Below are 14,396 nucleotides of genomic sequence, written 5' to 3'. Positions count from 1 at the left end.
CAGGGGGTATGGAGAGAAGGCAGGTACGGGATACTGAGTTGGATGATCAGCCATGATCATATTGAATGGCGGTGCAGGCTCGAAGGGCCGAATGGCCTACTCCTGCACCTAATTTCTATGTTTCTATGTAAGATTCCAGCACTCCCCTGCCTCCCTCAGCAGTGGATTTAAAAAAAAAATCCAATTGCACCTACCCTGCCTGCTGCAGCAGTGAAAAGTTCCGAGTGTTCCTGTCTTGCAACTTTGTTTCGAAGTGTGTTGGAAGCTGATAGGAAGGAGCAGCCGTCAACGAATGAAAAGGCAGAAAGGCAGCTGAACGGCAGCCGGGCGGATGGCACGAGAGTTGTATATAATAGATAGATAGATGCTGGAAATTTTATTCCAATTAAATGTACACAATTATATTTTCATACTGTGTTTTATGATGATCTTTGGCTGCCTTTCTAAGTTGATTGATTGAAGAGGATGCTTTTTCTGTGTCCTAAACTTAGCCGGGCCAGTCGCATTTCTACTGTGGTTTCAGGAGCAGGTCTGAAGCTGAGTATCTTGCAGTGAATGATTCCCCCCCCCCCCCCCCCCCCCCCCCCCCAACATGCTGAGGAAATTGGGAGCGTGATGTAATATTCAACGCTTGTCTATACAAGTGCTGCAATAATTTAATCATCCAGGTCAAAGTGGGCTACTTGATTAACATCAGCCATCATTCCCTCCTTCACCAGTGCACAGTGGTTTCAATGTGTACCGCCTGCAAATGCACTGCAGTTTCCTGCATAGGCCGACCTTGACATAACCTTCTAAATCTATGATCCAAAATATCAAAATGAAAATAGTAGGTAAATGGAAACTCCACTGCATACAGGTTCCCCTTCAAGCTGTACACCATACTGACTTACAAAATTCTTAAGGGGTTGGACAGGCTAGATGCAGGAAGATTGTTCCCCATGTTGGGGAAGTCCAGGACAAGGGGTCACAGCTTAAGGATAAGGGGGAAATCCTTTAAAACCGAGATGAGGAGAACTTTTTTCACACAGAGAGTGGTGAATCTCTGGAACTCTCTGCCACAGAAGGTAGTTGAGGCCACAGTTCATTGGCTATATTTAAGAGGGAGTTAGATGTGGCCCTTGTGGCTAAGGGGATCAGGGGGTATGGAGAGAAGGCAGGTACGGGATACTGAGTTGGATGATCAGCCATGATCATATTGAATGGCGGTGCAGGCTGCTCGAAGGGCCGAATGGCCTACTCCTGCACCTAATTTCTATGTTTCTATGTCACTATTTTCTTCTTGTTGCTGAATCTGTGTCCTGGAACTATTCACCAGAGGTGCATTGGGAATACCTCCACCAGAAGGACTGGAATGGTTCAAGAATTTTTGCAATAGGAAAGGACAGTCAATGCTGGTCTGTATAGGAAAGTACTGGGTCGAGACGTTTTGGGTCGAGACCCTTCTTCAGACTGATGCTGGTCTAGTCGGTGACCTTCAGATCCTACTGCCATAATGGTGGTGGATATTTATATCCTGGAATATATTTTGGATTTGTTGATCAATTCATAGGCAACTCTGGCAATATCATGTTTTATCTTTTGGTTTTTTGCAGCTAAGACTGGCAAAGGACTTTGTTCTATATTTTCGCCATCTTTTGTGCAATGGGATGCCTTGACCTTCTTCATGGAGAGCGTGATGAGCCAGCTTTTCCGAACAATGGAACCTGAGGTTTGTGTAAATGATGAAGAAAGAAAACAGATTTTCATTAGGCTCACGATCCAAATGCCAGTGGCCAGGCGAGCAAAACCTTTCTCCGAAATGGTGGCAATCATTGACAAGTCAAATATTTGAACCTGAGAAATGAAAGCACTAAGCCAAAGGTGGCTTTAGCCGACTCCACTGTTGATTGAGTATGGTTACATTTCTATAGTGACTACTCTTCCTCTCCCCATGCCTTTTGATTACTTTGGTCCCACCCCCCTGAATAAAATGGGCTTCTGATCATTCAAGGACAGAGTATTCACTGCCTTATCTAGTAGATATTGTGAAGATTCACAATCTTATGAATGACTAATTTATCTCTTCTCATGGCTGGCCTCTTACACAGAGTGTGACCCTTGGTTTGAAATGCTCCAAGTAGGGGGGAAATGGTTTACTTTTCAATTAGATAATCTCTCATTATTTGAAATTCCCACTTTCTCTCTCTTCCCTTCCACCCTGGTTGCCAGCACTAATGTGTATCCTTCCCAGATACCATTGGTCGTGTGTATGAATTGAGGACGGGGTAGGATGGAAGGGAATAAGGCAGCCTTTTTAGAGATGGAATATATTTTCCTAAATATGTGAAATGTCTAAATTTGGTATCAAAATATGTTGATTCTGTTCTCCTTCCCCTCTTTTGGTGTCTCAATCTTTTATTGTGCGTAAAATGCATTTGGATGACCTCTGTACATTTTGAAGCCTTATTTATCCTATCAATAATGAATTTTGCTGTATTTTAATTTGAATATTTCAATTTTAATGTGATAAAATATGAACAAATATAAGAATAGAGGCATTGGGAAGCAATATTTTGAAGTGTAAATGCACCATGTCTAACTTTATTAATCAAAAGTGTGGATGTTGCATTAATATACAAGACTTGATTTCAACAACTTGCAAAAATGCTTAGAAATTAGATTTTGTTCTGCTGAATTTGTCCTTGTATTAGAGCCATAGTATTGACAACTGTTGACAAAAGTACATGGCGTTTTACACAAACTCTTTATTGGAAAATGCAATCACTCGCAGCTTTCATGGACAATAGACAATAGGTGCAGGAGTAAGCCATTCGGCCCTTCGAGTCAGCACCGCCATTCAATGTGATCATGGCTGATCATCCCCAATCAGTACCCTTTTCCTGCCTTCTCCCCATATCCCCCGAACTCTATCTTTAAGAGCCCTGTCCAGCTCTCTCTTGAAAGTACCCAGAGAACCGGCCTCCACCACCCTCTGAGGCAGAGAATTCTACAGACTCACAACTCTGTGTGAAAAAGTGTTTCCTCATCTCTGTACTAAATGGCTTACCCTTTATTCTAAACTATGGCCCCTGGTTCTGGACTACCCCAACATCGGGAACATGTTTCCTGCCTTTAGCGTGTCCAAACCCTTTATAATCTTATATGTTTCAATAAGATCCTCTGTCATCCTTCTAAATTCCAGAGTGTACAAGGCCAGCCGCTCCGTTCTCTCACCATATGACAGTCCCGCCATCCCGGGAATTAACCTTGTAAACCTACGTTGCACTCCCTCAATAGCAAGTATGTCCTTCCTCAAATTAGGGGATCAAAACTGCACAAAATACTCCAGGTGTGGTCTCACTAGGGCCCTGTACAACTGCAGAAGGACCTCTTTGCTCCTATGCTCAACTCCTCTTGTTATGAAGGCCAACATGCCATTAGCTTACATCACTGCCTGCCGTACCTGCATGCTTACTTTCTAAGTAAGCTACCTGTTTCCACGATTCAGTTAAAGCGATTGATTTGAGCCATCTTCATCTTTGTTCATTCTTCTGTGATGAAACACTCGGATGATCACAACTTGCACACCATTTTTACAGTAATCAAGTGGTGGGTATGATGACAGAAAATTAGGAAATGTTTACATTTTAAAATCTCAATTGGGGGAATTATTTTTGGGAGCAAACATAGATCAGTACAGCACAATAACAGGTCCTTCATGTCTATGCTGCACATGATATCAAGTTAATCTCCTCAGCATGCACATGACCCATATCCCTTCTTACCCTGCATATCACCATGCCCATCTAAACGTCTCTTGAACAAAGTCATTACATTACAATCCAGATTCATAAAGGAAATGGTCTGGATTCTCAGTGTTGCACTGACATGTAATATACTCTCAAATCAACCTGGTATGCTTGATATGTATGACATAAGGTCATTGAACTTTTTTGTTTGTTTTTACAGCACCTTCCAGTTGCAGATGGGATTGAACTTCTGAAAGCTGTTTTAAGTTATCAAACCCATGATCCCCTCATCCTGTCTTGCATCCTGACAGCTGTGTCCACACTTTCTCCCTTCCTTCTCCACAATGCCACAGTTCTGCCACAAGTTCTTGAAAAGGTATTTTTGCTCATTCATTTCAATCTAAAATAGTTAGAAAACCAAACAGTATGAATGATTGAAATGTATCAACAGTATGTATGGTATGAAAGATGACAATTGAAATGCAGTTTGTCCAAAAGACGATTCAACACTGTTCCTTTGTTCATTGAAACATCTTAATGAAACGCAATGACTTGTTTGGCGATGTGGAAAAGTGGTTTTATTCTATTAAAGATGCGAAATGAGGATCTGGTAACTGATTGAAAGTTACTGCAAGGAAGCAGGCCCACACCAAGTCCACGTTCTAGTCGAATTAAACGACCATTGATCACCAGTTCAAACTAGACCTATGTTATCCCACTTTCTCATCCACTGCTTATAATTGAGGCAATTTACAGAAGCCAATTAACCCACAAACCCGCATTGCTTTGATATGTGGGAGGAAACCCTGGCCATTCAGATTCAGATTCAATTTTAATTGTCATTGTCAGTGTACAGTACAGAGACAACGAAATGCATTTAGCATCTCCCTGGAAGAGTGACATAGCAAACGATTTGAATAAATAATAATAAGTGTCCGGGGGGGGGTGGTGATTGGCAGTCACCGAGGTACGTTGTTGAGTAGAGTGACAGCCGCCGGAAAGAAGCTGTTCCTCGACCTGCTGGTTCGGCAAGGGAGAGACCCGTAGCGCCTCCCGGATGGTAGGAGGGTAAACAGTCCATGGTTGGGGTGAGAGCAGTCCTTGGCGATGCTGAATGCCCTCCGCAGACAGCGCTTGCTTTGGACAGACTCAATGGAGGGGAGCGAGGAACCGGTGATGCGTTGGGCAATTTTCACCACCCTCTGCAATGCCTCGGTCGGAGACAGAGCAGTTGCCATACCATACTGTGATGCAATTGGTAAGGATGCTCTTGATGGTGCAGCGGTAGAAGTTCACCAGGATCTGAGGAGACAGATGGACCTTCTTCAGTCTCCTCAGGAAGAAGAGACGCTGATGAGCCTTCTTGATCAGAGTAGAGGTATTGTGGGTCCAAGAGAGGTCATCGGAGATGTTGACTCCCAGGAACCTGAAGATAGAAACACGTTCCACCTCCGTCCCGTTAATGTGGAGTTAAAATGTGCAAACTCCGCAGACAGTACCTGAGCTTGGGATCAATTTGGCACTGTGAGGTTGCCGCTCTACTAGCAGCACCACTGTGCTTCCATCTGGCACTCAAATACACCTGGTCCATTTCTGACACTTCCCTACCATTTCTTGACTTCACTATCTCCATCGCGGGTGATAGACTTCTGACCGACATCTACTATAGACCTACTGACTCCCATGGCTACCTAGACTACACTTCTTCCCACCCTGCTTCCTGTAAGGACTCCATCCCCTGCTCCCAATTCCTCCGTCTACGCCGCATCTGCTCCCAGGATGAGGTGTTCCACACCAGGGCTTAGGAAATGTCCTCATTCTTCAGGGAACGGGGTTTCCCCTCCCCTACTATAGGTGAGGCTCTCACTAGGGTCTCTTCAATACCCCGTAACACTGCTCTCTCCCCCCTCCCCATCCCCCCACCCCCAAATCGGAACAAGGACAGAGTTCCCCTAGTCCTCCCCTTTTACCCCACTAGCCGTCACATACAACAAATTGTCCTCAGTCATTTTCGCCACATCCAACGTGACCCCACCACTCGCCACATCTTCCCATCTCCCCCACTGTCTGCTTTCCGCAAAGACCGCTCCCTCCGTAACTACCTGGTCAATTCTTCCCTTCCATCCCACACCACCCCTCCCCGGGCACTTTCCCTTGCAACTGCAAGAGATGCTACACTTGTCGCTTTACCTCCCCCCTCGACTCCATTCAAGGACCCAAGCAGTCATTCCAGGTGCGACAGAGGTTAACCTGCATCTCCTCCAACCTCATCTATTGCATCCGCTGCTCTAGATGTCAGCTGATCTAGGCTTGCTGATCGTTTCGCCGAACATCTCCGCTCGGTCCGCATTAACCAACCTGATCTCCCTGTGGCTCAGCACTTCAACTCCCCCTCCCATTCCGAATCTGACCTTTCTGTCCTGGGCCTCCTCCATGGCCAGTGAGCACCACCGGAAATTGGAGGAGCAGCACCTCATATATTGGGCAGTTTGCACCCTAGTGGCATGAACATTGACTTCTCCAATTTCCGGTAGCCCTTGCTGTCTCCTTCCCTTCTCAGCTCCCCCTCAGCCTTCTGGCTCCTCCTCTTCCTTTCTCCTTTCTTCTCTCCGCCACCCCCACCCTACATCAGTCTGAAGAAGGGTTTTCCCGAAACGTTGCGTATTTCCTTCCCTCCATAGATGCTGCACCCACTGAGTTTCTCCAGCACTTTTGTCTACCTTCGATTTTCCAGCATCTGCAGTTCCTTCTTAAACCACTGTGTCAATTGTTTGCATTGATGAAATTGAAAGTTGGAGAAATAGCAAGAGTAATTATAACAGTGGTTATGCATTGGTTATGCTACTTAATGGAGAAAGCGAATGGAGAACGAGCAGGCCATTTCGTCCTTTGTTCTCGTTTAAAAAAATAAATAATTGAAACCTGAATTGCATCTGATATTTTGACGACTGCATGTGGTCTCCTATCATTTGACAGCATTAGATTTAATTATCAATGAAAACAAAGAAATGGCCAAACAATTAAATGGGTGTTTTGCACCAGTCTTCATTACAAAGGATACAATTAACATCACAATGCTATAACTGGAGTATTGGGAGCGAGGGAACAACTTGAGGGAAAATTGCCATCACCAGGGGAGTTATGCAATCAAATTATTGGTGCTGAGGGCTGACTCGTGCTGATAGACTTTGTCCTAAAATCTTAAACCAAATAGCTGGTGAGATTGTGAATCCATTGGTTTTAATTTTCCAACTTTCCTTAGATTTGAGGAATGTATTTTTATTCAAAAAGGGGAGTTCAAAACAGGCCAGCTGACTTACCATATGGAAAATTTTGGAAGCTGTTATTTAAAGACATTGTTGCAGGATATTTGGACAAATTCAAGATAATCATGCAAAGTCAGCAAGGTCTTGTGAATGGAGAAATCAATAAATTGCTCAAGTATTGAGTTTTTTGAAGAGCTATCAAGTACTTTATATAATAGTTAACCAGTGGTTGTTCTATACTTGGATTTCTGGAAGGCATTTGACATGGCACAGCATCAAAGGTTATTACAGAAAATTGGTGTATGAGGTTACTTATTAGTGTAGATATGTTTCTCTGGCAAACGGATGACACCAATGTTTTTTCTTGTTGGCAAGGTTTAACGAACGATGAGCCAGAGGAATTGCTGCATGGATCTCAATGTTTCATTTTTCATCTAAATTATGTAAATGAAGACACATTTTTTGCACTGAAATGTTTAGGTGTATGTTTGTCAGGTTTACTGAGGTACAGTGAAAAGCTTTGTTTTTGCATGCTATCCAAACAAATTTGATGTACAATCTGATGATACAAATACAATCAAGTCACACTCCAATATAATTGATAGAGCAAAGGGGAAGATACAGAGTGCCGGATGTAGTTCTCAGCATAACAGCACATCAGATCTGTGAGGAAAGTCCAATGTCCACATTGGGGTAGAGGTGAATTAACAATGTGGAAGGCCTTTTCAGAAGCTGATACAGAGGGGAACCTTGTTTGAGTCTGATGTTGGTAAGGAAATAAGGGGGTATAAAGGAAGAACAAGATAGTTAAGTGATTGGGCAAAGATCTGGAAAATGGGGTATATAATAAAATTGTGGAAGCAAAAATGTTAAAGGTGCATATCGTCTAAATTATGAGACACTGACGATATAGAGGCATTTTGGTATCCTGGTGAATGATCTAAATGCCAGGTATAGAAGATTGCGAGGGGAACTAAATAAAATATGTGAGATTCTTGAGTGTCCTGATAGGGTGGATAAGGAAGGATGTTGACCATATTGCACAGATTTAGTGAAACTATTTCTGAGTGTGAAGTGCATTTCAAACCCTTGAACCAAAAACTAAGTGCTGGAGGAGCTCAGTGTAAAACGACTCGATTCCACACAGAGTCTTTTACTATAACTGTTTATTACATTCACTGATACACACTATGCAATAGCTGTCCGTGGTCATCACTGGAGCTAGAGAGCGAGCTAGAGGTGGGGACACTACAATTATACTGGAGACAATGGGGAGTGGTTAGTGGTGGGGAGGTCACTATGTTAAAGGAACATACACTGATCTACAGATCAGGTGGCAATTGTGTAGGGAATGGACAGACAATGTTACAGCTCAGGGATCTGAAAAGGAGAGGTTGGGTGAAGCAAAGTCTGGCAAGTGATATGTGGATACAAGTGAGGGGGATGTTTGGTAGATGGGCGGAGTTAATAACACAGGCTTGAGATGAAAAGAAGACAAAAGGATATAATAAGGAAAGAAGTGGAGTGGAATGTGAGGCTAGATTGAGGGATGTGGATGGTAGGGGAATGGTAGAAGAGAAAGATGTAGGGAATTTGGAGGACTTGGGGATTGGGAGATGAGGATATGGAGGAAAGAAAGGAGCATGGTGATGAAGATGGTGTGAAAAATGTATGTGCACCACAGTTGGATGGGGGAAGGGGGGTATTTCTTGAAATTGGAGAATTTTAATGTTTACTAGACCTTTGGGTCCCTGTCACACGGGAGGTCTGGTCTCCCAATGCAATATTCCACCATTGACCCACAGCCCTCAACAGCGCATGCTCAGCTGAAGGGCCCGCACTAACGGCAAAAATTAAAGTAGTTAATAACTTTACGTATAATATTTCCAGTACCTCGCCATCCCTCTTCCTACCCCAATCCTCCATTCTCCCTCATCCCGCAGTACTTCTCTCCCTGCTCTTCACTCTCCCTCTTTCCCCTCTCCTCCCCTCACCTCTCCCACCCTCTCCTTTCCCCTACCATCAGTCACCCCCTCCCTACCCCCTCCTCTCCCTCTATCCTCCTCTTCCCCCACTCCTCATCTCCCCCCATCCCACTCTCTCGCATCACCTCTCCCTCTATCCCCCCCCCACTCCTACCTCCCCCACTCCACCCTTCTGCCCTACTCTCCCCCCTATTCACCTCCCCCAACCCCCCCCCCCCCCCCCCCCTCTCCCTCCTCAACTTCACAGGATCTCAATGTAAACCATTGCCGGCCCTGTTTTCTTCACACGTCTGCGATGAAGTTGCACTTGAGGCGGGATCTGTGTTGCAATGGGTGATGGGCCGATCGAAGATGAATTTGTACTCGAGTCGGGGGGGGGGGAGCCGGGGGAGGTAGAGGCTGCGGCCTAGTCCTTGCTCTGGGTTCCGCTCCTTTCCCTCCCCGCGGGCCTGGAGCAACAGTCCTGGGTGCCGCTCCTCTCCCTCCCTGTGGGCCCGGAGCAGGCGTTGCCTCCTTGCCCTGGGTCCCGCTACTCTCCCTCTCCGCAGGCCGCAGCCGCAGCAGCAGCGCTGTCAGACCCAGCCCCAACCTCAGCGTCGTTGACCCGGGTCCTGCTCCACTCCCTTCCCGTGCTCTTCCTCCCCACGGGCCCGCAGCAGCAGTGCTGTCGCCCCCAGAGCCGGCCCTAGCCTCAACGTCCAGGCCCGGGTCGCCAGCGCGGCCTCTCTCTACCCCCGGAAGAAAACTTACCCGTGGAGCCGTTGTGTCCCCGTTGTGCGGCGAGGCAAGTACAGATGAAAGGAGTAAAAAATGGTTGTCTGAAATTCTGCAAAGGCCACAACTGTGGCTGAGGACCCATTGGGTGTCCTTTGTGCTGCCAGTTAAGTAAAGACGGCAAGTTGGGGTGCTGTATTAATATTTTTTTCAGTTTAAAATGTCATTAATTTGTAAAATATGGCATCAATGTGAACAAAACTTGTTTAATTTACATCACAGGACAGTGATGAGTAAGCTGGGTCAAAAATTGTAGGGCTATCGTGTACCATTTTAGCACAAATATAGGTACACATAGACACAATTATAGAAACAAGATGAGAGTTTTAGTAATATACTAGACCAAGTGCAGACCCGTTGGGTCTGCTCCCCCAATGGTGTGATCCCCAACCCAATATTCCACCATGCACCCGTCTCCTCCAATGGAACTGAAGCCGTTCTCAAAAGTAAGATTCCAGCACTGCCCTGCCTCCCTCAGCAGTGGATTAAAAAAAAAATCCAATGGCACCTCCCCTGCCTGCTGCAGCAGTGAAAAGTTCAGAGTGTTCCCGTCTTGCAACTTTATTTCAAAGTGTGTTGGAAGCTGACATGAAAATGGAGAAGCCAGTCTATTTTTGAAAGACTTGGGGGTGGGGGTGGGGGTGGGGGGGAGAAGGATTTGATTAAAAACGTGTACTTCAACACGACGAAATGTAATGAGGAGCGGATACTTAGAAAGAAAAGCGAAATCTCTACCGAAATGGAAAAGATCTCGGAGATTGAGCGTCTGGATTGGGCGTGGCAATGAATCAAAGGAAGAAATGCAGCCGGCAGCCGTACATGTAAATGGATCCATTCCGATTGGACATCTGCGAGCATCGGCCATTCCGATTGGACATCTGCGAGTATCAGGCACGAATCAAAAGGCAGAAAGGGATCCGGACGGCAGGCGGACGGATAGCCCCAGAGTTTGATAGATATAAACATAGATAGAAGATAGATATATATATACTAGACCATGTGGGACCCTTTGGGTCCCTGTCACCCGGGAGGCCTGGTCCCCCAACGCAACCTGTTCCCCCAACGTAATATTGCACCATTCACCCATAGCCCCCACGGGAGGCCGCGTCCCCCAATGCAACCCGTACCCCAACGCAATATTCCACCACTCACCCATTCCCACAATGCAACCCGTTTCCCCAAAACAATATTCCACCACTCACCCATAACCCCCAACTTCACAGTAGCGGCTCATTTCCTCCTTATTCTCCCTCCCTCTTTTTAAACTTAAAAAAATCCAATTGCATGTGCTGCCAGGGAAAAAATCCAATTGCACTTGCTTCCAGGACTCAGTGTCGTGGGATTTGCAACATTGTAGCGGGCAGGGCTACAATCCTGTTGTGAGGTCATAGCTGTAACTGCCAGTGCAGATGGATGAAATCTTTCTCAAAGTGCGATTTTGTTAAGTTGAAAATGTGAAAACTTGTAAAATATAACATCAATCTGAATGAAACTTTGATACACCACAGGACAATGGCAAGTAAGGTGGCCCGAAAATTGTAGCACTATTGTGTACCGTTTTGGCGTAATTCAGTGCAAGACGGTCACATACATGGACATCCACACAGACAACCCGTTCCCTAATTCTATATTCCACCACTCGCATATAGCCCCCAACTGTGCAAGTCAGCTCATTTTTAACGCAATATTCAACCACACACCCATAGCCCCAACGGGAGGCCTGGTCCCCTTACATAACCCGTTCCTCAACGCAAGATTCCACCACTCACCCGTTTCACCAACGCAACCCGTTTCCCCAATATAATCCACCACTCACCCATAGCCCCCAACTGTGCAGGTCGGCTAACTTTTTCACCCTCTCATTTTAAACTTACAAAAAGAATGCAATTGCACATGTGATGTAGGTGCCACTGTCAAGGCCATCTTTTGTTATCCAAATCTAATCATTAAACTTTGCTGTGCTGGGTTATAGACCTACAGTCCAGAGACATTAGGTTAGACAAATTACCTACCAATGTCTTGACTATGGGAGTGTGTAGGGGGTCACCTGAAATGAACTGAATTGGTAGTCTGCCGGGTACCACCCGCTGCGTGTAGACTTGGGGGACTCCGCAAGGTGCCAAAAAATGTGTGCTAAATAGATGAGGTACCACTTAAACCCATTAACATGGTGTGCTCATTGCCACGCCTATATCGACAACACAAATGGCAGACATTTTTCCCGCTGCAAAAGGCCCGCCACAACCCCCACAAAAGGGCTGAAAAAATGATTAGATAGATACATGGATAGGACAAGTTTGGAGGGATATGGACCAAGCCCAGCCAGGTTGGGCCGAAGAGCTTGTTTCCACACTATCACTCTATGACTATACTCTTATCTGTTGAATTAAAAAGCCACACCATATTAATTTGGAAACAACCACCGAGGTCACGGGGAGAACATACAAACTCCGTGCAGATCCGTGCCGACACAAGGAGGTGTACTGTTGAATTCTTATTACGTGACCTCTGTTGGTCCGGCAAAACGGATAATCCGGCAAGGGTTTGAAATCAAGGATGCCAGAGTATCGGTGGTGTATTTGTACTAAAATCGCCTTTTTTTAATACTTGCAGCTCTTTGCATCTGCAACGTTTGAAGTGGTTGAGGAAAGCCAGGTAGGACAACTTCCCCTGCTAAAATCAAAGAAAAATTGTTCATTAATCATTTGCTAACAGGTCTATACTTATAGTGTACATTTATTGGGGTTACAGGCGCCAAGGACTAGAGCGGTAAAAAATGTTCGCCGCCACGCTTGTTCATCTATACTCAAGATGTGCAGAGATCACCCAGAGCTGATTATGGTGAGTTCAAATGGTTGTTGTTATCTGCTTACCACTTCGCTTACATTGAAACATAATCTGAAGCCAGTACACAGGACCCGTTGCAAATGCTTGAGGTTGATGTTTACTGACAGATTCAGTATAACTTCCTTATAGTTTGAATTTTTTTTCTTCTTCAATTACATAGCTTATTATATTGCGTTTCAAAATGGACTTTTTGCTTCAGTATCAGTGCTTGTATTTTTCTCTTGCTTCATCCCAGCTAGGCTTATTTCTGAACTTGGGAACGATTGGCTGGGTATATTAGTTATTTTTCATTTTAATTTACCGTTTTGTCAGTTAATTTATCAGATTAACTGCAGTACCCACAGGACCTTCAAATGTATGTACTGTTCCTCGGTTCAAGAACTTTGGGGTTACCCTGAGCAGGCTAATCTTAGGTGGGATTTGGATTTAACCAGGAGGCAAATTAGTTTTGGGCCTTTGCTTTCAATGTCTGCCTATTGGTCCTGATGAAATCTTTCTTGTGTCCAAGTGGCGATCCAGCGTCTTTGGCTTTGACCTTGATCGCCAAGTATTTTCTCAGTGTTGTAATTTATAAACTTTGAAAATGGCAGTTTGGGATTAAGCAATAGAGGCTTGTGGAATTATTGCCCTGGAAGAATTAGGATCTTAGAAATGAAGCAAGCAATCAATCAATCAATCAACCTTTATTGTCATCTTGCAAGCAACAGTTGTACAGTGCAAAATGAAAAGACATTTCCCAGGGGATACCGGAGCATCGCACATGAAATTTAAAACATTTGACACATAATAACACTAAAAAACAATCCAGTCCCTGAAGGAACAGCATAAATAGTTAAAAGCAGGTAAAACAACAACATTGAAATACAGTAAAACCAATCATAAAAATGTCCGTGGCAGCTGATTTGAGTGGCCAGTGCCAGTTATTAAAGTGTCCGTGGCAAGCCGCAGAATCAGGTGACTGTGAGTACAGAGTGACTGTTTAGCAGCCTCACAGCCTGTGGCAGGAAGCTGTTTAGCAGTCTTGTAGTCCAATGTGGAAACCAAATGCGGATTGGGTGATCACTTTGTGGAGCAACTGCACTAAGTCTGCAGAAATACCCTGAGCATCCAGTTGTCTGCCATTTTAATGCACTATCCCACTCTACTGTCCCAGTGTACCACTACACTGGCATCAGGAGAGTGGCACAACAGTTTGGCGGCATTTTACGCGAAGCTCCTCTATATCACCAGCATGTTAAACCTTTTACACTGATGTGATCAAGAATGTGCATCAGTCCATTTACTTTTATAGGCTTCTCAGAAGATTCTGTGTGTCAATGAGCATTCTCTTGAACTTCCGCAGGTACAATATAGAAAGTATTTGACAGGATGCATATATATATATATAGAAAACAGGTGCAGGAGTAGGCCATTCGGCCCTTCGAGCCAGTACCGCCATTCAATATGATCATGGCTGATCATCCACAATCGGTACCCCATTCCTGCTTTTTCCCCATATCCCTTGATTCTTTTTGCCATAAGAGCTAAATCTAACTCTCTATTGAAAACATCCAGTGAATTGGGTTCCACTGCTTTCTGTGGCAGAAAATTCCACAAATTCCCAACTCGATGGGTGAAGAGGTTTTTTCTCATCTCAGTCCTAAATGGCCTACCAATTATTCGTAAACTGTGACCCCCTGGTTCTGGACATCCCCAACATTGTGAAGATTTTTCCTGCATCTAGCCTGTCCAATCCTTTCAGAATTGTATATGTTTACTGTAAGACCCCTTCTCATCCTGCTAAATTCCAGTGA

At 44.8% G+C, this 14,396-nt stretch overlaps 1 protein-coding gene across 1 annotated transcript in view; it reads left to right on the top strand.

Moving 5' to 3' along the window:
• Window positions 1-14,396, top strand: part of LOC129699622 (exportin-5) — a 90,207-nt gene that overhangs the window by 43,404 nt on the left and 32,407 nt on the right. Inside the window, exons 14-17 of the mRNA XM_055639584.1 lie at window positions 1,596-1,711; window positions 3,952-4,107; window positions 12,370-12,411; window positions 12,508-12,597. Coding sequence (XP_055495559.1) covers window positions 1,596-1,711; window positions 3,952-4,107; window positions 12,370-12,411; window positions 12,508-12,597 — 404 coding nt within the window. The remainder of the gene's footprint in view (window positions 1-1,595; window positions 1,712-3,951; window positions 4,108-12,369; window positions 12,412-12,507; window positions 12,598-14,396) is intronic.

The sequence above is a fragment of the Leucoraja erinacea genome, chromosome 8, assembly GCF_028641065.1.
Source record: "Leucoraja erinacea ecotype New England chromosome 8, Leri_hhj_1, whole genome shotgun sequence".
Taxonomy (NCBI): domain Eukaryota; kingdom Metazoa; phylum Chordata; class Chondrichthyes; order Rajiformes; family Rajidae; genus Leucoraja; species Leucoraja erinaceus.
This window is presented reverse-complemented; position numbering and strand designations above follow the sequence as displayed.